This window comes from Squalius cephalus, assembly GCF_949319135.1.
Source record: "Squalius cephalus genome assembly, chromosome: 17".
In the NCBI taxonomy this organism is placed as follows: Eukaryota; Metazoa; Chordata; class Actinopteri; order Cypriniformes; family Leuciscidae; genus Squalius; species Squalius cephalus.
Window position 1 is genome coordinate 9,452,846 of NC_137138.1, and position 22,316 is coordinate 9,475,161.

The window sequence follows — 22,316 nt, forward strand, 5'->3', positions numbered from 1 at the left end:
CCATAGTGCTGCTCTATAGAAGCTTCTGTGACCCGGGCCATCGTTAGGGATTAGATCAGAGACAGAGGGCTTTAACACACTTTCTCCACCTTCATTCAGCTCCAATCATCACAAACAACTGATTGCATGTTGGTTTAAAGGCTTTCTATCAATGCTGAGGAAAAGGAACGGGAGCGATTACAATCCAGAATGTTTTGAAAAAACAGGCCGAAAAGTATTTTGTTATGGGAAATATTAGAAATGTAGCTTACTTATTAGCTTAAGTATTATATTATAGTGAATTATATTATATTATCATATTACATTATATTTATATTATATTATTTTTATTTTAAATTATCTATTTATTTTAATTTTATGTTTTTTATATTATTTGTATTATTTTTATATTTTATGTTTTTTATATATTATGTTATATTTACTTTTATTAATATTATATTATTTGTTTTTTATTTTATTTTATTTCTTATTTTTATATTTTATTTTTAGCTTTATTTATGAATTTTTTGTGGTGCTATTAAATCATTGTTTTTTGTTTTTGTATCCCGACTAGCCAGCAGATGTTAAATACACCATACATATCGAAAGTTAGTGTTTGCGTAATTGCTTTTTAAAATGTTATGCAATATTAATAAATAATTATGCTCAGGAAGTTACGGAATCACTGTGTGGATGATACAGGCTTTCAGCGTCCTCTTTACTAGCGTCCTTTTGTGACATTCGAGAATTGCACGGGGATATGCCAATGATTCTTAGTGCTGATAATCCAGCCGTTCCCTCCCTCTGTCTCTCTCCGCTCTCGATCACTGCTCTACGCTTCAGATGATCACGTACTCTCGCTCTTCTCCCCACCCCCTCCTCTCTCTTTTCAGGGGATTACATGGAGAGATGGCGTGTACGTTTAGCACATCTGTCACTCCATCCCACCATGCTATGCAATCAATCCAGCACAAGCTCACTGGACCTATAGGAGCACAAGCCGTCTCAATTGGCAACAAATTCAAATGGTCTCCAATGCGTTTTAAGTTCACCTAGTTAGTTTAGGACACTTTGGATTCATTTATTATTAGTGCTAAGTGACGTTCAGGTTACATTTGCGTTTTACCTTCAAACTTCCTGTATGAATAGTAGTTGTCTTCCAAGGCAACTGTATTGTCACCATGAAAATTCAAATTTTAAGACCTTTTGCACAACACTCCACTCTTTAAATGACCTTTCCTTCAGGAATAATTTGTTTTCACCTTGTTTATGCTTCCAATAGACTCATAATGGAACAGTTATTGGACGGTGGGGACACAATGGTGTCCTTGTTGCTTTAAGTGTCTTCACCTTGGACAGGCAATCTCAGCTTCAGTTTGTGACTGTGTCAGAGCTTTAATAGGAGATAATCGCCTCACAAAATTTGTTTAGTTGTTTTGTGTATCAGGTCAATTCATGTTGCAGTTTGACTATTGTCCCGCAAAAGAGGGACAATAATCGAAATGCAACATGAATTGACCTGATTCTTTGAATTCATCATCTGTGAATAATAAAATAATTTGTAGGTATCCCACCTTTACCACAGGACAATCATTGTGTCAAAGCTTGGAAGGGAGATAATCACCTTACAAAATGAAAGCACGATAGTCGTTTTTAGGACAAATGATCAATAACTGTTGAGTTAATTTACAAAGGTCATGGGAGGTCAAAGAATCGAATATGCTTACTGGGTATTGTCTCAGTATCTGATAACTGAGCTATTTCTTTTTTAAACCATGCAAAATCTAACAAGTTATGCTTGTCTTGTGGTAGAAACAGCTTAAATCAGTCTGAGGTACACCACCTAGACGGTTAAGCTGTTTTTACACAGGACAATCAATGTGTTAGAGCTTTAAGAGATATTTAACTCACAAAATGAGAGCACAACATTCAAGAGTTGTTTTGTAAGACAATAGTCAAACTGCAACATAAATTGACCTGATGTACTGCTCCATGTGCGAATGCTATGCTACATGCTAATATGCTACTTGGTGAATTGAATGCCTGAAATGAGCTGTTCTTTGTTTAAACCGTGCAAAGTTTAACAGCTGAACAGTTTGAAGTTGTGTGCTTCTTACCTGACGCCAGGTTGGTCAAGTTTAAAAGATTTGAAAAAGTTTGTTAGCTAGTCAGTCTGGAAGATCAGCTCAGCTAAATTAGCTGAACACCATCTTTGAAGAACTAGACCACCTGAAGACCATCTTGGCCAGTCTGGAAGACCAGCTAGAACACTGAAGACCAGTTTGGTCACATTGGATGACAAATCCATGGTAAGTCTTTTTCTTTTTTCTTTTTTTTAAATGGTATTTAATGTCATGTTTAATAACCATTATCTGTTTTTCTTGAAACATCTCAACAGACAAGTATTGAAGAACGGATGAACCACTTCCTGGATGTTTGCTAGTAAATACGGTGTATAAATTTGCAGCTCCTCGTCTTCATCCACGTCCTGTGAAACAGATAAACAGGTTTGTAATCCTGTAGCTGTGCTTCTTTGGGCTCAGAAGGGGTATAAATGGAAAATCTGGGAACTAGCTGCATTGGTCAGTCCCTCATTAAGTAATGTGATTAGCAGTCAGTGGGTGGATACAACAAATGTGACGTCAATGGCGGACGCCAACCTAATCTCCAAAACACAAAATTCATAGTTTTCTCTCTGATCGGTGACTACTACTGATATTTTTTTTCCTCTAGTTACAGTTTATGATTGATAAATGCATTGGGTTCTTTCACTTTTATTGTGTGGAAAAGAGAAAGCACACAGCCATCTGCCTCTCAGAGTAGACGGCTGTATCTTAATCCAGATTATGGCTGCACCATAAACGTTTTTTTTTTTTTTTTGGTCCCCCTGGCCGCCATTTCTAGTCAACAGTGTGTCCTTGATAACAGACAGGCAGGTCGGTTAGCCTAGCTCCAATTAGACCACCAACAATCCATCTGAGGGACGTCTCTACTGGAAACTACAAGGAGTTTAACCAAAAGAGTTCAAGGAATCAGAATTTGACGTCAAGCTAGAGACTCCAACGGGGTAAATAATGGCGTTTTTAATCAAAAGTATGGTTGGGAACCCACTGAAGGGAATGGGACTTGGAGGAGGAGAGGAAAAGGCTGAGGCGGAGACCCCCAAGGACCCCGCAGCGGCCGCCGGCATGACTAGAGAAGAATATGAGGAGTACCAGAAACAAGTAGTGGAGGAAAAGTAAGTAAAGTTCGGGCCTCTCTGGCCCTATTTGTCCTTGCATATTTATCATTTAATGACCTTGACAAAGTAAGTGGAGGAAAAAACATGCATATGGCATCTTGTATATTATGTTTTTAAGTTTGTTTTCTATCTTTTTTTTGGAGATTGTTTGGTTCTTAGTGGGATTAATGTATTATTTATCCCAATGACAACTGCTTTGGATCCTTCTTCCATCCTTAAAGGTGTTGATGCATTACAGAAACACTTTTAGGCTGTTTAAATTAAAAGCTGCATTGATTTCAATTGCAAAGTGCAGCTTAACATGCATGGAGCAACACGAGCAGTGACGCAAGCTCATAAATCTGAGTGCTGTAAGACCTGTACCTGAACTATCTCGGGGTGTGAAGATGATGATAATGTCAACCATTAAAGACGAACGGACTCCATGTTGGTATCAGAGAGCAAGCGTCAGATGCTAGCTGCTAATCAGTCCTGAGAGCAGAGCTTAGCGTGGGTTATCCTGGCCTTGTTGAGCTGGATAATGCTATTTTTAGAAACAATCATGGTAGCAAGGGAGTATTGAAAGTATTGGAGAATTATGAAACCTCTGCATATTTCAAATCTTCCTTCCTTCCTTACTTTTTTTGCTTTTTTTTTTAATTTATGGCTATTTCACTGTTGAAGTGTAACAATTGAAGTTGGAGTTATCTACTTAACTTATTTTTTACTCATTTCGTGAAACTCAGATTTAACACTATATACACTGCATGTGGTTCTGTATTTAAAATATTTGTTTATTAAGGCTGTTGCCTTTCGTATTGGGACAATAAGGAGATTTTCAAATCATACGGATCAAATCGTACAGCAAAAAAAAAAAACTATTGCCAGTTTAATCCTAAGATTTGATATTATTCATGTTCAAGTGAGATGAGATAACAACTAGCATCAGCAGGCTCACTTAAGTAGAAATATGACCAGGTTAAAAACAGATGATTCATACAATAAACACACATGTCTGCTGTGAGATTACATCTAAACATCTGAAGATCTGTGTGTAGCTTCCGATCAAACATCCAAAGGATTTTATTATCTAGTTGTTGCTGGTAAACTAGCTTTGCTTCAAGTGTAGTCGTCGCACTGCCTGAACAATGCCATAAGCATCCTGAAGCTCTTTATCTAGAGTTAAGCTGTAAAGCTAAACCCCAGGGGTCATGTCATTCTACCGCTACAGTGTTCTGTCACGCACAGATTTTTTTAAACAAACTGTTTGTGCAATGCATGTTTTCCAGTGAATTATACATGTTTACCGATGGTATGTTTTTTAACATGAAAATCACAAGATTAGTATCCACTGTATTACATAGTGTATTAATCAATTTTTTAAAAATATTCTGTGTTCTTCTTGGCACGTGATAATGTGTTTTTAAAACATTTCCACAGAATGGAACGAGATGCAGATTTCTTGCACAAGAAAGCAGAGAGGGCGACTCTGAGGGTTTGTCTACGAGAAAAATACCGGCTTCCTAAAGTAAGTCACTTTGCTCCCCCCTCCTTTCTCAAATACTTTGTCGTTTTTCAGTTGACAACTGATTTTAACTTTTTTCATCATCAGGTTGTAAGATTATTTAAATACACTACAGTTTTGAGATTGTCTTTGAAAAGTCTTATGCTCATCAAGGCTGCATTTATTTAATCAAAAATATACAAAAAAAATTGTTAAATATTATTACAGTTTAAAATAACTGTTTTCTATTTGAATATATTTTAAAATATAATTTATTCCTGTGATCAAAGCTGAATTTTCAGCATCATTACTCTTCAGTGTCACATGATCCTTCAGAAATCATTCTAATATGTTGATTAGCCAATCAAGAAACATTTATTTTTATTATCAATGTTAAGAACAGATGTGCTGCGCAATATTTTTGTGGAAACTGTTTTTTTTTTTGTTTTTTTTTTTTATTATTTGATAAGAATAGCATTTATTTAAAATATTTTGTAACATTATAAATGTCTTTACTGTTAAAATAAATCAATTAAAACTGATCCCAAACTTTTGAACTGTATGCAAAATGGAAAGTCTATGTTTTAGATGCATTTAGAATAACCTAATAGCATTTTACAGTGCACATAAATGGTCCTCCAGTGTGACATGAATTTTATAGTAACTGACCGTAACACATTTATTGGGTTGAAAATAATTAATCTCTAAAATTCCTAATTTGCATTTGGCTCGCACACATGCACATACACACAAATGTATTTTCTCTCATATGGATGCTTTGTGTGGCTCTGAGCTCTCGGCACTTCCAATAAATAAGCTAACCAGATTAAGAGAGTGAACTGAGGTCTCTGCAAGCCTCCAACAATATTGGCTTTCCACAACATCTGTTTGTCTTTTTACAGCTTCATTTTCTCTCTTAATTCTGCAATATGTGATGCATTAATGCAAGAAGGCTAACAATTAAAGGGATAAAATTTTGGTATGTTTTAGCTTACCTCAAGGGCATCCAAGATGTAGGTGTCTTTGTTTCCGCAGTAGTTTCAATTTTGATATTTTTAGGTCAAACCGTTCTTGTCTGTCAGTCATATAATGCAGGTCTATGGTCACTATCTGAAAAAGCATGCACAGAGAAGTCCAAATGAAACAATTCCCCATCGTAAGTACACATTGATGGCCTAAGACACGAAATGAGCGGTTTGTGTGAGAAAACGAACAGTATTTATATCGTTTTTACCTCTTGTACACGCGAGAGATCACTTCTGGCACTTTCCGGCGCTTGCGCAGACTAAGCCACAACGCACGCACACATCACACACCAGGAAGCGTGCGCGGCCGCGCGCCCTCAGATCACTTGGAGGTGGTTGTGTACAAGAGGTAAAAACGATATAAATACTGTTCGTTTTCTCACACAAACTGCTCATTTCGTGTCTTAGGCCATCAATGTGTACTTACGATGGGGAATTGTTTAATTTGGACTTCTCTGTGCATGCTCTTTCAGATAGTGACCATAGACCTGCATTATATGACTGACAGACAAGAACGGTTTGACCTAAAAATATCAAAATTGAAACTAGTGCGGAAACAAAGACACCTACATCTTGGATGCCCTTGAGGTAAGCTAAAACATACCAAAAATGTAATATCAAAGTGAACTATCCCTTTAAGATGAGTCTAAAATGTTTGATGCACTCCTCTGGTACTCTTCGGTCATTCTTGTCATTTGTTTTTTTATTTTGTAGAATGTTTTACTTCATCGGAATGCTACGAAACTTGGTCAAGTTTTTGGCACTTGCTATGTGAATGCACAAAAAAAATCATGGACATGATTTGAAAATGTAAAAATTATAAATTGTACTCCTGGGAATGGGAAACTAATTTCATCTAGTGGAAATTTTTTGTACTGCACCCACACAAAATCTTACTGAAAGCAAATTTTTTGAGATATCAACTTAAAATTTGGAACACAACCTTTTTAAGATTTATGGCTTTGATTTTTCTCACAGTTTTCGAGTAAAATTGTTTTGGAAAATATATATTTCATAAAAAAATTATTATTATTATTTTATTATTTTTTTCACTTCAGCAATAATCTGCCAAGTGTCTTAAGTTTGTGCTCCAAAGCATTCAAGATTTATAACGGTTTAAGTTAAATTTTCAATTCTCTGCTCGAAAAGTGGTTCACAGGTAATAAATGGAATATAACTACTGCATAAATATAATTTAGTACCATAAAATCCCCTAAAAATACAAAATATAAAACATTATCAAACTAAATTATAGTACATTAATAATATCTATCAGTAATTTTTGAGTGCAAGGAGCACCAGAGGGTTAAAAATAAAGGTTCTTTACATCTAAGGTTCCATGAAGGACCTTTAACATCCATGGAACCTTTCCATTGCACAAAATGTTCTTTACACTAAGAAGAAAATGGCTCTTTTAAGGAACTGTCCACTGAAAGGTTCTTCTATGGCACAAAAATGGCGTTTATGTGAAAACCCTCTTTTGGAACTTTTTTTTTTTTTTTTTTTATGTATTAATTATAGTTGTGTATAACAGACAAATCTTGAAATTCATTGGTTGAGGCTGGTCGAGATTCAAAAACCACTAATGTAAATGTGTCCTAAAAAGTAACAACAGGACTTCTGTCCCCGTTTGACTCCCTGTGTGTATTCCCCCCTCAGAGTGAGCAGGACGATAACATGCTCCAGATGGCAGGAGATGATGTCGATGTTCCCGAGGAGCTGCTGAAGATGGTGGATGAGGACGCCACAGAGGAGGAGGAGAAGGACTCCATCCTGGGGCAGATGCAGAACTTACAGAACATGGACATGGATCAGATAAAAGAGAAAGCCAGCGCTACACTGACAGAGATGAAGTCCAAGGCTGAGGAGAAGTGTTCTGTCATGTAATGATTTAGCAAATTCACACATTTACAATCCAGGTCTGCGTTTCCCAAAAGCATCGTAATTCTTAACTTGGCTCAACTTAGCTCACAATGCTTTTGAGAAACACAGACCTGGTTTCTTTTGAAAAAAACCTAAAACAAAACCAGTATCTTAATTTTCCCTCCGCATTGATTTATTGCTGTTCAAGTTTCGGTGACACTTTACAATAATGTTTCATTTGTTAAAGGGATAGTTCACTCAACACTGAAAATGATGTCATTAATTACTCACCGTCATGTCGTAAAGAGGCTTTTATTCACATTTAAACATTGATCAGTAGGTTCAGTTGAGCTTCTGTTTATGTTCGCTGATCAATGTTTAAATGTGAATGAAAGCCTCTTTATGAACTTCTTGAAGTGTCAAGTGGTAGTTGAGTAGCTGTCTATGGAGGGACAGAAATTTCTCATATTTCTTATCTTTACTTGTGTTCCAAAGATGCATGAAAGTCGTATGGGTTTGTAACGACATGAGGGTGAGTAATTAATAATAGAATTGTAATTTTTGGGTGAAATATGAAAATACTTCTACATCATTTATTCATCTAAGTTAACCTTAATTCCAACATTTACGAATACATTTTTAAAATCAAAAATGAGAAAAATCAAATGAGACCTTATTGTAAAGGGTTACCAAAGTTTCATTTGAATACAGTCACCCAAGTTTTTAATTTCCAACGCTGCAACATCTCTCTGAATGTCATTTGCTTGGCCCCATATTTTGCTGTTTCGAATTTTTTTCTTTTGTATGTTTTGTTAATAAATTATGTTGTAGTGTCTTTTCTCTTTCCCTTTTTTTTTTTTTTTGGTGCATATGTTGCAATATTTACCTGTAAATATATCTAAGAAACATATAATGACTTGAACCAGAGGCGGAGGAGAAGCTCTGTTTAATTCTCCCTCCTGCTTTTTTGCACAAGGGTTGAGGTGAATGTGATGCTGTTATTTCTTCTTTTCTTGACAGCAGACCATCTAGCATTGGCACATATGATATTGTAATGTTTATTAGGATTCTTTAGTCTTATGTATTAAGTTACTTATGTAATGTGAGGTAAATAGGCATGAATATGATCGATTGTCACGTGTGTAAACAGATTAAACCGATGAATAAAACAGACGATTGAAAAACTGCATCTGTGATCAAAATAAGTCATTGTCTGTGAGATTTTCTTGGCCATAACATTCATACTGTACTTGCAAATAGCGTTACATGCACAAGAAAACAGCCAAATCCAATAAAAAGGGCCTGAAAAATGTTGGTTTATTTAGCAATACCAGATGACAAGATGGGAGAAAATAAATATGAAATGATTCTAAGTTCGTGGTTATTAAAAAAGAGCATGTATTTGGAGTTTTAAGATTACCTGATAATAGGATTACAAGGTCTAAAATGAGTTAAATTCCTTCAGTAGACATATAACACAGTAATCTTGTCTCTTCTCGTTATATGACCAAATATGAGTAGAAATTTGCACTTTAAAAAATTGCAATGACAAAAAAAAAAAAATTCCCTTCTCTGTAAATATTCTTATATTAAAATCCTTATCAGAAAATATGAAAGTATTTATAGATAGATAGATAGATCTTTTTTTAGTTCATAAACACGGTCTTGTATTGTGCAGTGTTTGGTTTTTCGTGTGTGTGTGTGTGTGTATCTTTGAATAAATCTCGGAATACCAACATTATCTGTTGTAATTAGGGAAAAGCCAAGCGGTTGAAAGGATTTGGGCTGTTTTGGATAGAGGGGGGAAAGTGTGTAATCCCCTCAAACCAGCGTGTGTCCTGCGGATTATCAGACTGCTGTCAATCTTTGTTCGGAGCTAATTACACGTATCCATTCAATATTGAGGAAGTTTGCAAATTCTTCCAATTAACTGCACCTCAATTGTAGGCCAGCTCTCAGGGGTCGCGCGCTTGCTGCTTGAGATCGCGTTTTGTTCATGTAACAAACTCTCCTAATGGCCGAAACCACTCCATGCTCGAAGTGTAGGCGTAAAGGAGTTCTTGGCGGTGTTTTATCGGTTTAGACTGGTAATTAGGCTTCTTAAATGTTTGATCACCAAAACTTATGACAGTTCAATTAGATATAATAGTTAAATCCTACCAATTTATCAAAATTTTCAGGCTATTCTGAGTAGGCATATTCCATTCAGGTTTAAAGGATTTCAATATGTTGCTGTTCACAAACAGACTTTATAACGTTTACATTTTCTTCTAGAACTTGTATGAATAGCCGACTTTGTTATTTTTGTTACTATTTTATTTTTATAGGATAGAATATTATCGCCTTTACAGTTCAATCTTCCAAGAAAGCCTGAGTTTTAAAAGCCATTTTTAAATATATGTAACTCTTTGTTTTATTTTTATTTTTTTATTAATACAAATTCCATTATAATAATTTCTTCATGTAGGCTACAATAGGTCTCCTTCATTTTAAATATTGTATAAAGGGATCGTTTGAATTCAAAACATCAATCAAATAAAATTAGACACAAATATAGAAATCTCTAACCAGAGACTTTCCGCTTTTACTGTCACCTCGGCTGTGATGATAAACTTACATGAAATCTCTTTTAGCTTAAACTGTGTACGCTTTTTTATGACGCTGGCGCCTAACAAGCAACTATTTCGGTGCACGTGCACGGAGAATTTTTGTAAACTGACGTTTTTAATGTTATTTTGCGCGTGCAGAGATCTTGTAATTATGATCTGTTTCGGCCTTAAAGATGTAATCCAGCCCCAGTTCCTCTCATTTCTACAGGCCATCATGGTCAAGACATCTGGAGTGGGAAAAGATTATTTAAGATTTATGTAAGGCGGTTTATAAAGCTGCCATTATGCAGAAGAATCTCTGGGAGGAGTTAAATGCTCTTCTCAGGGACAATACTACATCCCTCACTCCGGCCAATCTGACGTTTCTTGACGTGTCGAAGGGGATGTCACTCACAACAATAGAATCCCGGTCGAGGGGAATCCATATAAGGCCCCTGGGGGCCACTGCATCCTCAGTGTGTGCAGGACCACTACTGGAGAAAGTTGCTTGACTTGCTTCTGCTGCTGGATATTGGAAATTGATGTGCTGCTGAGTGTATTGAATAGGAAATATAGCTGAGCTTTCCATACTTTATTCTTTGTTTGTTTGTTTTTTCCACATCAAAACGTTCGATGAAGCTTGTTGGATCCCAGTCCCAAGACATGGAAGAGCGCCTCTCCCCATCCGCGCGCTTGGTTCGCAGTCCTGGATCCCAAACGAGGATCCACAGCATTGAATCCATTTTGGGATTTAAAGGAGAGAATTTGTTCCACCCGGCGTTTTCCTATGGATCAGGAAAGCCCGTCAAAGACACTGAGCTCTTGCTGTCCCCCAAAAAGGACTCTAAGAACTCCAAGAACTTTGATGGTGAGTAAACAAATGCGTAAAGTTTCATTTTCACGGTTTAAAACAGAGCACTTTATAGCAAAATAACTTACATTTTCAAGTTATTAATAATCTACATGTACATCTGATGCACATTTAAATGTGCTATTAATATAAATTGAAAGGTTTATTGAAAAGTTTTAGGCGTGTTAAGATTTATAGGCTAGGCTATATTTAAATTGTAAATTAAATAGACGTTAAAATTGAATGAAATTTAAAGAAAGAAAGTTACATTATTTAAAGAATTATGGGCTATAAAATATAATTACATAAATGGCAATGTTAGCCTATACGGAATATATAGGCTAGCCTACCAATAAAAGTTTAATGACTTTAAAAAATAATAATAATAATAATTCACATGTAGTTAAAAAAGGTAAATAATTAAAATGCCTGATTTTTAACTAGAATATGAACACGTCACACCTTCTCAAGGAAAACTTTACATTATTTTCCCACAGGTGTGTGTAGATCTGCTGTCATGGTCAGTCCGGATCCAGATGCGGATGGCGGTAAATTATCGGATGATGAAAATCCCAAGAAAAAGCACCGGCGGAACCGGACCACGTTCACCACATTTCAGCTGCACGAGCTCGAGAGGGCGTTTGAGAAGTCGCATTACCCTGACGTGTACAGCAGAGAGGAGCTCGCGCTCAAAGTGAACCTGCCAGAGGTTCGAGTACAGGTGAGCACAGCGCGTGCGCAACACAGATGATGGGCTTCATGAGCTCTGTGCTTTGAGAATAAGATAATGACACATATTAGAAAGACAATTTCACCTTATTTATGTGACCTTTCTTTTTACATGTTCATCATTGGTTTCTTTAGTTAGCCTACTTAAAAATTAAAAACATTTTAAAAAATATATATATTTTCGTTAAAAAAAGTATTTAAGAAATAAAAAATATTTCGTTATAATAAATTTATTTTTTAATATAAAAGTTATTTTTTATAAGAAAAATTAATTATCTATAGGCCTATATTTTTAATAATGTTTAAAATATATATATAATAATAATACAAACTCAAATAAAATAGGATAGAACATAACTACGCATTTATTTATTTATAATTGAGGTATTTTTGTTTTGTTATTTTTTTATAATATATATATATATTTATATATTATATATATATATATATTTATAATATATATATATATAAGTAAAATTTGAAAAAGTTCAGCAAAAATAAGATATTTCACATCAGCAGAGAAAATTTGGCCTTCTCTTTGATTTCATTGGAATTTTATGTTCTCATTTAAAATGAAAATAATTTTAGTGACAGCTAAGTAACCTTTATCAAAGGTGTCAAATTTAATTGGGTTTCAAATAACAAGTCAAGTAAATTATGATTCGACCATAAACAATTGATATATATAGCCCACAAATTAATCATCAAATAAACATCAACTATGGAAACAGATGAATCCATTATTGCAAGTGTACACTGTACATTGTTACTTTAAAGAGCTATTTCTGGTTAAACCATAAAAAGTTTTAAATTGATATATATAGGTTGGTTAAGTCATGTTATATAGATTTTTTTGTCTTAAAAGCAGTTCATTTAGATGTTACCATTTTTAGGTCACCATTTTTTTTGTTTTCAGTGCTTTTGAAGGGTTTTTACATATTAAGAGCATCTAAACTTGTGTGAATTTTCAATATGTGCAACGTCTGCATTATAAACTAAATCCTTTCTTATGTCACATTTCAGGTGTGGTTCCAAAACCGCCGTGCAAAGTGGCGACGTCAAGAGAAACTGGAGGTGAGCTCCATCAAGCTGCAGGAGTCCTCCATGCTGTCCATCCCCAGATCAGGGCCACTGTCTCTGGGTAGCGGTCTGCCGCTGGAGCCCTGGCTCACCGGACCCATCTCTTCCTCCGGCTCTCCCCTGCAGTCCCTGCCCAGCTTCATCACCCCTCAGCAGGGTGTTCCAGCCAGCTACACCCCTCCACAGTTCCTCAGCTCATCCACGTTCAACCACCCTCTGCCCCATATCGGGGCGGTGTGCCCCCCTCCACCGGCGTATCAGTGCTCGGGGTTTATGGATAAATTTTCACTAGAAGAGGCAGACCCACGAAACACAAGTATCGCCTCGCTAAGAATGAAAGCTAAGGAACACATCCAGTCTATAGGGAAGACGTGGTAGACTGAGAATGATGCTGGACTGACTGAGACACTCAGAGACTTGTTTGCATCTCCTTTAACTTTCCAAATCACACTCTGTTTGGTCCTGAAAGTGGTTTTCACTTCTGTTTGTCGTTCATAAACCTCCCCGAGTTGTTCATTGTACATTACTGTTTTTTTTTGTTTTTTTTTTTTTTATCAAGAGTTCAATAAAGCTTCCCTGCTAATTCACACATAATTCAACCATTTTTGGACCAAAAAAGCATTTAAGGATAGAAATAAATATCAATCATGTAATGTTTGCATTATGAATCACATTTGTCCCATTTAAAATAGCCATTCAGTGCTATAGGGTTTGTTCATTGTATTGTACAAAGCAGCTGGCCAATTCCCATGACGTTTTGTTGTATGTTTTCACTGTACAGATGAATTTTGTATTTTATAATAAAAACAAGCTCATAAAAATCTAAAATGCAATCTGTCTCCAGTAATGCTTTTTTAAATTGTTGAGGTTGTCATGCTATATGACTACATACAACTTGAGTCCATTTTTATTGCATATTTATTATAAATTCATTTGAATTTCTACAGGCTATTAACTATCATTGCATATTTAGGGTAAATTCTATATAATCCTAGATATTTGTAATGAATTTTTTATTATATCCTCCTGGGACCCAGGAATAGACTTTTGTCCTCTCTAGTGTACATTATATTTTAGTGAATTTCTCTGACACCATACATGTCACAGTTTTAAGTCTGGATGTCCTGTAAAGAGCATGCACATCCAGGGCTTCAGAGATAATAACTTCTCCTTGGTCTTTAAAAATGACTGACATTACCTTAGTGATCAAATTTAGCACTCTTATGGAAAATGATAATATTTTGTAATTATCGTTTAAATCTGACTAATTTTCAAATTGTTTTGTCTTAAATCAACATCTCAGGAAAATGCATGGGGTTTATAATCAAAATATGGCTTTCTGTTATACAAAACAGGGCATTGATTTCAGACATGTCCACTGTAGAGGACACCAGAACTTCTGTGTATCAGGCATTTTGGGAGACACGACAAGTGAAACAAGGGAAATATTCGCTCACTGTGGCGCTTCTCCTTCATTATGCCGCCATCTAGTGGTTGCGTTTGGAACATTCTTCTCCGCCCATACTGTGGTAATAGACTAATGTCTTTACAATCAACTGATTACATGTAATCTGGATTACGTAATCAGATTCCAAAATTAAGTACTTGTAATTAGATTATATTATGTTTTTTTAAATACTCGGGAAAAATACTATGGAAGTCAATGGGTGCCATCAACTGTCTGGTTAACAACATTCTTCAAAACTCATGCAGGTTTGGAAAAACATGAGGGTGAGTAAATGATGACAGAATTTTCATTTTTTGGGTGAACAAACCCTTTACGAACCCCTGCAGTTCCATCACGAACATCAGTCTGACGTAGTGACGTTTGTCTAATATGTTGTTGATAACAAGGAATGGAATTTTTTTTCTTTCTCAAAAGTAATCTAAAAGTAATTAAACAGTAGTCCAGTGACCTAAATGTGCAATGTAGTGGATTACGTTACTAATAAAAAAAATTGTCATGTAATTTGGAATCAGTAACTGACTATGTAAGCAATCTACCCAGCACTGCTTACAATCTACACATTTTTAAATTTGTGGTGAATTTTTAGGTTGTGTTCTATTTCCCACTTTCATTCAACTTATTACAAATCGGGGGTTAGTCCCCAAATACACTCCTCAAATACAACGACCCCATAGTTGTAATTTTTGTCATTTATACGGTGTAAAATTCAAATAAAGCATTTGTAAGATGTGTAAACCTTTCAAATAAAATAGAGGTTTGTTTTAAAATCCCTCTCAAGAGATACATCTAGACACATATATCCTACAGTTAAGCAAAATTTCACAAATTTATATAGTCAATATAGTTGTTTGCATTACCATATTCAAGACACCCGTACCAAACCCATGTACATCTGCATGAACACACATCACGACTATCGTCACCCAATCTAACATTTGGCATTTTTGCAGTAACTTTATCAATGATGAATTAGATTCTGATTGATGCTGAATTTCTATTAGTGTTCGCTCATCTGTGACAAATGAGAAAAGCACACATCCCAGTGAACTAGATGAATTTAACCAAATGAAAGTGGCTCCAATTGACATTTTTCATTGTTAGAAACACTGGTGTGAATAATTGGAGCCATTATTGCGCACAGACAGCTGAGAGCGGGCGAGACAGACCATCGACAATTTCCTGCCAGTTCTCACAGACAATGCAGAGGTTGTGCTTTAGTTATTCAGATGGTCGTTGGTGTGCGGTGAAGAGCTTTCCTGTCACCTGCCTGCCTCTGTTAAGTGAACGCTTGACTAATAGGCCGTTTATGGCCAGTCACCTCAATAGATCAATCATAACCAATAATTTACTTTCAGAATGAGAAATTCAGTTTTTTTACTTTTCTGTGACACTAGCGCATTCAGCTTAGTACATTTACTGTTTAATCATAATGCATGGAAAGCAATGTATTTATATGTAGCATATATACATAATACACACTGTCATTTTTATATGATGACACTCAGTTTATGTGTATTTCATTGAGATAGTGACATACAAAAATATAACATGCTTATTTATATGTTGTGGAATAAAGTGATTTGTATTTGAGCCAGTGGACAAGTGAACTTCAAACCACAGTCTTTCGTCCAGTTTGTCCTCAGCTTTGGTTGTCATCCTGCATTCTCAAAGCCTTTAAAAAGAAGTCCTCAACCTGTATGTGAAATATATACAAAAATAAACATTCTTACAGTATAGAAGAAAAAGGACAAAAAACAAAGTAATTATTTACTAGCTACTAATTAAATCTTCAATAGTGTAATTCAATTACTGTACTAATTACTCTCTATTGCATTATTTTTAACATGAGACGTACATTTTGTTGTTAAATCCACTATTGTTCTATAATCTATTCAATATTTAATGCAATTACATCAGAAGTAACCAATTAAATTACAGAAAATTTTAAAGTAATCCTTTGCTTTACTTTTTCAAGGGAAAAGTAGTTAAATTACAGTAATGAATTACTTAGAAATGCATTAAACCCAACACTGATCATCATTATTTTGTCAAATAAAAACACTAGCCTGTTACCTGTCCTGGTAGAGGGACACTTTTTTATTGCTTTCTTTCCCTATCACATATTTTAGTAATCATCATAATTTCATCAATCGAAAGCTTAAACGCTCGAAATTCGTGCTGTGAATGCACGAGAGTTAACAGGCTAATAATAATAATAATGTTTGTTCATTATTGCAGACCAATTATGTGATTAAAAAAAAGCACTATTAGATCAGAACCTTATGCACTTTACATGCGTTTTGCATGCATTTATGCATGAACATAATGATCTTGTTGAGGATTTAGTTCCTATGTTCTCACCAGTTTGACTTGTCTGTCTCTCTCGTGATCTTCCTCCCACTGACGTCTCCTGGTCAGCATGCGCTCGAGCAGTTTCGGAGCATCGACCTCCTCTGTGCCATCCTGCGTGCTCTTCGCTCCTGTCCGTCCTCTCATGATCGCATACAGGAGTGGAGGCAGATGTTTGTTGAATCTTTCCAGCAGCAGATCCTGGTCTGGGGTCGTCATAAAGGTCTTATCATCACCTTCTGATTCCTCTGGTCTGACCTGCTCATCTGTGCTTTTCTTGCCCATTAAGTGCCCTAAAACAAATATAGGTCATTATAGGCTGATTGTTGCTCTGATTTTAAGTAAAATGCATGCTCTTAATATAAATATGACTAAACGTATATGGATTTCATGTGGTTGCAAGTGTGACTGGTCGTATTCCTACCCACTCTGAGCGGGGATCGAACCAGTGTCACATGCATGGGAGGTGGGTGCACTAACAAGGACGTTAAAGACTGCAGCCAGCATCAGTTGCTAGTGCTCCTCTTGAGGCCAGGGGAGTGAGAGATACTTGAACAGCTGGCCTCTGTTACACTCGCCTCACTTCCATCCGGGTCACGGCACCAATGTGACTGGTCCTACTCTTACAGCTCAGAGCGGGATTCAAACCAGAGTCACTGTCATAGGAGGCGGGCGCACTAATAAGGACACTAAAAACCACAACCATAGTGTCAGTCGATAGTGTGCTTCTTGAGGCCGGGGAAGCAAGTTTTACTTGAACAGCTCTTTTACTAACTGGCCTCTGTTACACTCACCCCCCTAAACCTCACTCCCATCCGGGTCACGGCACCAATGTGACTGGTCCTACTCTTACAGCTCAGAGTGGGATTCAAACCAAAATCACTGTCATAGGAGGCGGGCACACTACTTAGGACACTAAAAAAACGCAGCCTCTAGTGCCAGTCGCTAGTGTGCTTCTTGAGGCCGGGGAAGGAAGTTTTACTTGAACAGCTCTTTTAATAACTGGCCTCTGTTACACTCACCCCCCTAAACCTCACTCCCATCCGGGTCACGGCACCAATGTGACTGGTCCTACTCTTACAGGGATTCAAACCAGAGTCACCGTCATAGGAGGCGGGCGCACTAATAAGGACACTAAAAACCGCAGCCTCTAGTGTCAGTCGCTAGTGTGCTTCTTGAGACTGGGGGAGTGAGGTTTACACACACAGCTATTAGATGGCCTTACACAAGCAAAAAGCATAACAATGCAGATTATGTATATCTTGAAAACACACATATTGAATCTAGTCTGGTATTAATGTGCAAAGAAAATGTAATTTGAGCCAAAATTATCCATAATTCCTTCTATTCATCATGTAAAGATAGACTTCATGAGAAATTGTTGAATACAACACGAGTTCAGTAGCACAGAATACATCTCAACAGAACGAATTCAGACTCAAAAACAGAATTAAAAGAACATATCATATTATACCATCTTATCTTAGCAAATTCATCACACAAACATACAAAAAGCCAGTTGCACACCTCCTATTTTCATCCAGTTAAGATACAGGTGTTAGTCTGCTCTTTACACCCCATGGATCCACTTTCACTCATCAGTCTCAAAGCTTAAGTGGCACTTGAGCGTTTTCCAATCACTCCAGATATACATAATACATGTACTTAATAAACTTCCACTGGTATGTTTAATCAAGTGGTTTATATTGTTATAATTGCCTATAGTTATACTGATTTAATTTACTGTAAACTCTTAAAGCATTTCTTCAGTTTTTCAATGGTTTGCATGCAGCTCCGTTCAGCAACAAATCTTTTTTATCCAGAACCATTTTTGCGTATATGGTTTATTTGGAGATCAAAAGTTCTAGAGGTTACATTATAGGTCCTCTAGATCAGCATATTTGTTTCTAAAAAAATACTTATTATCATTTATTTATTCCACTTTAAAATTGATATTTTACTATTTGAATATTATGTTTTAATTTAATAGCTTATATTTGATAACAGCCTGTTATTGTACACATCTTACTACTTATTTGTATAGAAAATACACTTCCTTTCAACAAGTAGGCTGCTGTTGTTGCTCATTTGACAAATAAGACTTTGACTTAAATTCTCAACATTCAGAATTTAAGCACAACAGTGATTCTACGCATTTAATAGAATTTTCTATTTAAAAAAGTAACAAATGTAAATGCAGAGTATAGCTTGTTTTGGATTTTTAAAATATGCAGGATAACTGCTGCGTTATGTAATGTAACATCAATTTAAATGCATTTACTCGGCTCCAAAACCGAGTATATGCTATATAGCTATATGACCCAAACGGCTAAATTGTTTTTGGTTTGGGAAAATTAAAAATAAGATTTTCACTCACCAACAGCCCAGTGATTCCCGCGTGGATAAACTTTTCCAATTGGTTGTACGTCTGATGCATACACACCACAGAGTATAACAACCAGAATCATGGACACCACTAATCTGTATCTCCATACGAGGCACATAACGCCCATTTAAGACTCAAGTCCCTTCACCTTCCTTGATCAGTTGGCTACTCCTGTAACTACTCGTACAGTTATTGCTAGTAGAGGCCCCTGTAATGGTGCATTTGGATCATCAGTTCATTTATATACTCCCGTGACGACGACCACTTAGAAAGTGAAAGAAAATGACGCGATAATTTCCTGCGCGCTATAGAGAGAAATTATCGTGCCAATGTCTGGATGGTTCGTGAGGGTGTTATACGCTGAAAGTTTAATGCCCCCTCCCAGGGGTTCTGCGTCAGTATCTTGATGGGTTAGGCTACTTGATATAAAACAAAACAGAATGTCATGTTGAGCTAACCTGTCATTATCTCAGCCACGGGCTATTATGCTCCCCAAGACAGATTAAATGTGAAGTGTCATCGGTATTTCATTAGATGTGGGGTAAAAATAACATGTAAATGGCTCCTTATTGTTTTCTCCTGCAGTTGCTTTATGTCATAGGAAAATGGTGATAAAAACAAAACAAAACAAAAAAACAGTTGGCTAATTTAACTGGTCTCCCATTCTGACCAGCTAAATAGTGGCCAAAACTCCTGTAAAACCAGCCAACAGTCCAGATAAGGGCAGGTTTTTTTTTTTTTTTTTTTTTTTTTTTTTTTTTTTATGAATAATGAAGTTCCTGGTAATGGACACTGCAGCCTAAAGCTGTCAACAGATCTCCAGTTACAAATCTGTTTATTATAATACAGATGAATTTAAGCCATTATAGGCAATACATAAAACACTGGTTGGTTCTGCAGAAAGATGAAAGATCAAAAAAATGTTCTTCACCGTCATCTCTCTCTCTCTCTCTCTCTCTCTCTCTCTCTCTCTCTCTCTCTCTCTCTCTCTGTGTGTGTGTGTGTGTGTGTGTGTGTGTGTGTGTGTGTGTGTGTGTGTGTGTGTGTGTGTGTGTGTGTGACCTGGTAAACCCTAATGGGACCTACAAAGATAGTGATTTTCGACCTTGTAGGGACATTTTTTGTCCCCATGAATAAATCATAAGTGTGTTTTTGAATATGTAAAAATGCAGAAAGTTTTCTGTAAGGGTTGTGTTAGGATTAAAGTTAGGAGATATAGAATGTACAGTTTGAACAGTATTAAAATTAGTATGGAAAGATCTCATAAAACATGAAAACCCGTTTTTTTGGTGTGTGTGTGTGTGTGTGTGTGTGTGTGTGTGTGTGTGTGTGTGTGTATAAAATGACTATAAAAATGGTCAAAAACCCCAGTTAGTGCCATACAAAGGACTGCACACAATTATGAAATAAGGAGTTCATATATTTTTGACAGCTACTGTAAAAAAGGCATTATAGTGGATGAAGTGAAAGCTTAAATCTACCAAAAAGCTTAAATACCACAGCGAAGAAGGTACACACAACTCTGTCCATCATTGTAAAGTGCTTGGTGCAGATGTACAATTGGGAAAAGAATTAAGAATTTTTGAGGACAGTAAGCATGATGAAATTACTTGTCACTTTTCAATGATATCCGCTGTTAATTTCACATCTCTCACCCAGCAAACAATGGCAGAATGGAAGTTCCTGCAAAGCCCACAAACAAGCATGTCATGCCATGGATAATAGGAAAAGCCTCAATAAAATTTAAATAGTGTTAATTACATGGCAAACACTGTTCATGCCTGCATTCAATGGCACTGAAGGAGAACAACATCCCCTAAAAACCTGTATTGTTCTGTAAATCAGAAAGAACAGATGTGCTTTGATGCTTGTGGTTTCACTTGGATGGAAAAACCAACAAGTGAACAATGCGTGCATGCAGATGAGGCGATGTGCGTGCTTTTCTGTGAGTTATTGGGATAATATTGAGGGATGTGTTTAAAGATATAATAGTTCAGGATAGTGTGACCCAGATAGCAAAGCCTAAAAGTATGGATGAGACCTCAAAGGCACTGTCAGTTTTGTAAACAGTCCAGCAAAAAGCAGGACGGGCAAGGTGGATTTCTCATGCTGTCGTTTTCGTCATCATAATGGCTAATTCATGAAATGAAGTTGAATGTCAAAAGAGAAATGTTAGGTTATAAAAGTGAGTGGAATTAAATATTTGAAAAATCTTGCAAATCAAAGTTTAATTGACATATATGTTGCGTTAAATGTTTTTTTATTAATGAACTAAAATATTTGCAAGATATAAATAATAGATCAATGTGTCACAATTGGTCTAAAACACACACACACACACACACACATACAATTTTAACAGTATTACCCTGCAACCCTAGCCTGGCTAACGTCAGACCAAGTCTCATTGAGACTTGGTCTGGGAACTACGTGTGCATTTTCTCGTATTTGAGGCGTGGTTTACGAATGCCCAGAGACGTTTATTGGGCGCTATGAATGTCTATCAAATGCGCCTGTATGTAGCTCATAGACCAACGCTACTTTTGCGTCATCGAAGGGTAACGCCCCTTTTTGGGGGAAAACAAACGGATTCCCCTAAGAACAGAACTCGCTCGCTCTAGACCTGCAAAGTTTCTTGATAGCAAAAATCGCACAAACATACACTCTCTTTGCCGGCCGAGGACCGTGAGCGGTATTTAAAGAAGCTACTGGATAGGGAGTTACAGAGGTGTCCCTTTGAAATGGTCGAAAACTGGATTAATGACCCCACGCAGTGGCCAAATATGGACTATTATTCAGACATCTACCACTATCTCGTGGAATCACCAAGTAAGTAAGTTAACGTTAGCCTATTTTTTTTTTTTTGTCATTAACACACTCACAGTATGACAAACTAGACGATTGAGGCCATGTCAAGAGGAGTCGGTGGTTTACTTGGATCATATTTCACTTGATTTAAGCTATTGACAGTTTTGTTGTCGACTAGCTATACTAGTAAGAAACCCTCAAACACTGTACAGAACAATCATGTCAGATGCTAAAAACATAAATAGTCCGTACCTTAAGTGGGGTAGAGACAATGAAAAACATGCCCCATACATAGGTCCCATACATATTTTGCCGTACACTGTAAACCTTTTTACAACTTTTAAAGTCCTTGCACTTTCTAGACACTTAGCAGAAACCAGCCAAGTCCACTTTAGTCCTAGCCTGCCACTATTTCAACAGTAAAATCAGTTAACAGCCAAGGTAGCGTGCCTAGTGAGAGCTAACGT

General features: G+C 36.4%; 3 protein-coding genes across 4 annotated transcripts; 2 read left to right on the forward strand and 1 right to left on the reverse strand.

The window, feature by feature from the left end:
• Positions 1-2,626: 2,626 nt before the first annotated feature.
• On the forward strand, positions 2,627-8,789 carry cplx4a (complexin 4a). Of its 2 annotated transcripts, XR_013818804.1 has the most exons (4): positions 2,677-3,217; positions 4,640-4,727; positions 7,388-7,866; positions 8,129-8,779. XR_013818804.1 is itself a non-coding variant. In XM_079847215.1 (3 exons), exons 1-3 carry the CDS (start codon positions 3,054-3,056, stop codon positions 7,613-7,615), a joined length of 480 nt encoding a protein of 159 aa, XP_079703341.1. In that variant the 5' UTR covers positions 2,627-3,053; the 3' UTR covers positions 7,616-8,789. The 2 variants fall into 2 exon arrangements, 1 of the variants encoding a protein (XP_079703341.1); XM_079847215.1 differs by having other exon boundaries at positions 2,627-3,217; positions 7,388-8,789.
• Positions 8,790-10,654: 1,865 nt separating this feature from the next.
• On the forward strand, positions 10,655-13,669 carry rx3 (retinal homeobox gene 3). Its single transcript, XM_079847274.1, has 3 exons — positions 10,655-11,047; positions 11,527-11,750; positions 12,782-13,669. Exons 1-3 carry the CDS (start codon positions 10,813-10,815, stop codon positions 13,214-13,216), a joined length of 894 nt encoding a protein of 297 aa, XP_079703400.1. The 5' UTR covers positions 10,655-10,812; the 3' UTR covers positions 13,217-13,669.
• Positions 13,670-14,991: 1,322 nt separating this feature from the next.
• Positions 14,992-19,385, reverse strand: grp (gastrin-releasing peptide). The gene is made up of 3 exons (XM_079898534.1): positions 19,033-19,385; positions 16,668-16,948; positions 14,992-15,999 (listed from the first exon to the last, which is right to left on the reverse strand). Exons 1-3 carry the CDS (start codon positions 19,166-19,168, stop codon positions 15,946-15,948), a joined length of 471 nt encoding a protein of 156 aa, XP_079754660.1. The 5' UTR covers positions 19,169-19,385; the 3' UTR covers positions 14,992-15,945.
• Positions 19,386-22,316: the final 2,931 nt, after the last annotated feature.

Bases quoted from the DNA above. Each gene is read 5' to 3' on its own strand.
- grp (XM_079898534.1), bottom strand. From the start codon at position 19,168: ATGGGCGTTATGTGCCTCGTATGGAGATACAGATTAGTGGTGTCCATG. The intron at 16,949-19,032 runs GTGAGTGAAAAT...TATTTGTTTTAG, and splicing joins CGGGAATCACTGGGCTGTTG to GGCACTTAATGGGCAAGAAA. The intron at 16,000-16,667 runs GTGAGAACATAG...TTTCACATACAG, and splicing joins GAGACAGACAAGTCAAACTG to GTTGAGGACTTCTTTTTAAA.
- cplx4a (XM_079847215.1), top strand. From the start codon at position 3,054: ATGGCGTTTTTAATCAAAAGTATGGTTGGGAACCCACTGAAGGGAATG. The intron at 3,218-4,639 runs GTAAGTAAAGTT...ACATTTCCACAG, and splicing joins AAACAAGTAGTGGAGGAAAA to AATGGAACGAGATGCAGATT. The intron at 4,728-7,387 runs GTAAGTCACTTT...TTCCCCCCTCAG, and splicing joins AAAAATACCGGCTTCCTAAA to AGTGAGCAGGACGATAACAT.
- rx3 (XM_079847274.1), top strand. From the start codon at position 10,813: ATGAAGCTTGTTGGATCCCAGTCCCAAGACATGGAAGAGCGCCTCTCC. The intron at 11,048-11,526 runs GTGAGTAAACAA...ATTTTCCCACAG, and splicing joins GAACTCCAAGAACTTTGATG to GTGTGTGTAGATCTGCTGTC. The intron at 11,751-12,781 runs GTGAGCACAGCG...GTCACATTTCAG, and splicing joins TGCCAGAGGTTCGAGTACAG to GTGTGGTTCCAAAACCGCCG.